The following is a 1607-nucleotide window of genomic DNA, read 5'->3' as shown; positions in this document are numbered from 1 at the left end:
GGTGAAGAGTCTGGGGGTTGAGAGTGGGGTGGCTGTTTTGTGCAGGGGCATTCTGTTCACCCCGAGTGTTTAGGGGGCGCGTGAGGCGGATGTTGGTGCTGCTATTCGAAGACCGGCGCACGCCCGCCCCTTCTTGGGGCGGTCTAGCCGGTCCCCGGAGAGCGCACCGGTCGGTCTGGCCGCGATTCAAGTCCCGTCCGGCACGTATTGGGCCGGCGGGGTTCACGTGCGCGGCCGCGCTGATAACGGGCTGCCCACGCGCAACAGCACCCCGCGCCTCACCTCCTGGCGGCCGCATCCCCGGCGGCGGCATGCCCATCCCCGGCGGCGGCATGCCCGGCGGGGGCATCCCCGGCGGCCGCATCATGGGCGGCGCCTGCATCTGGGGGCGGGGCATCATCATGCCAGGGGCCGGGCCGCCCACGCCGCGCGCGGGGCCCGCCAGGCCCTGCGTCAAGGGGGGGGGGGGGCGGGGCACGGTGGAGTGGTGGGTCGTTGGGCAGGGCAAGGCACGATGGCATGTGGTGTGCTGCGGCCACCAGGTGGGAAATGTCTGGCGATTGCTGCACTGCCTGGGTGGGCGCCACAAGCATCAGGGCAACAGGCAGCGGACAGGCCCCACGACCATGGCAGGTGCATGCACACGCCCAGAAAAAGGAGGAGCCGTTGCTACTCACCGCCGGCGCCTGCCCCGGTGCCGCGACGGGCACGCCGCGCCCCGCCGCGCGCCCGGCGCCGCTCCCCGGAGGCGCGACCTGCGACTTGCTGCCGCGCAGGTCCTCCTGGGGGGGCGGGCCCTCGATGGTCAGCGAGATCACCTCCTCGCCGCGCAGCAGCACCAGGCCGAGCACGCGCCGCTCCTCGCGCTGCGTGGGGGAAGAGGCCGGGGAGGGCCGTGCGGGCGCGGCGGTTCAGGTGGGGAGCAGTGACGCACGGGCAGCCCCGCCCAGCCCGGCGTCTTTGGTCCCCTGAAAGCGTGGGTGCCCCCGGGAATGCACCCCAGGCTCAGCAAGGGCTCGACGCGGCAGACCCCACGTGGACCCTCCCTGCGCCAGGCGCGGCCGGCCTCACCTCCTCTTCGCTCTTGCCCTTCTTGGGCGGCAGCTTCCTGAACTCCTCCGCGTCCCCCAGCACCAGGTTCATGTGGCGGTCGTAAGCCATGAACCTGCGGCACGAGCGGGGTGTGTGTGTGTGTGTGTGTGTGTGTGTGTGTGTGCGCGCGCGCGCATAAGCGCGACCCGGCAACGCAGCCGACGTGCACTGTGCGCACAGGGGCTTGGGGCCATCATTTGCCGGCCGCCCAGCGCCGCGCACCGTCCAACAATCTGGCGCCCGTCGACGACGGTGACCCGCATCCTATAATTGACATAGCTCAGCAGCTTGGACGTGCGTTGTAGCGACATCCTGCGCGCGGATACAGCGGTGCACACTCGGGCGTGTGCGGCAGCCGGGTGGGCACACTGGCTGCAGCTCTTGCAGCCTAGGGCTCATTTTAAGTCGCTGCGGAGAATCCTCGTTTGAGAACGAGCAGGATACCATGTCCACCGGGCACAGGTGCCCGCGCGCAGCCTGATGTGATCGTTTGACAGCGCGAGCGGCAGCGGGCG

At 70.6% G+C, this 1607-nt stretch overlaps 1 protein-coding gene across 1 annotated transcript; it reads right to left on the bottom strand.

The window, feature by feature from the left end:
* Positions 1–143: 143 nt before the first annotated feature.
* On the bottom strand, positions 144–1355 carry MNEG_14342 (small nuclear ribonucleoprotein B and B'; the record flags this gene model as incomplete). Its single annotated transcript, XM_014037187.1, has 5 exons — positions 144–175; positions 283–448; positions 678–866; positions 1072–1165; positions 1315–1355. The coding sequence occupies 5 exons, from the start codon at positions 1353–1355 to the stop codon at positions 144–146; spliced, it is 522 nt and encodes a 173-aa protein (XP_013892641.1).
* Positions 1356–1607: the final 252 nt, after the last annotated feature.

Source organism: Monoraphidium neglectum (assembly GCF_000611645.1).
Source record: "Monoraphidium neglectum strain SAG 48.87 unplaced genomic scaffold scaffold04416, whole genome shotgun sequence".
Taxonomy (NCBI): domain Eukaryota; kingdom Viridiplantae; phylum Chlorophyta; class Chlorophyceae; order Sphaeropleales; family Selenastraceae; genus Monoraphidium; species Monoraphidium neglectum.
This window is presented reverse-complemented; position numbering and strand designations above follow the sequence as displayed.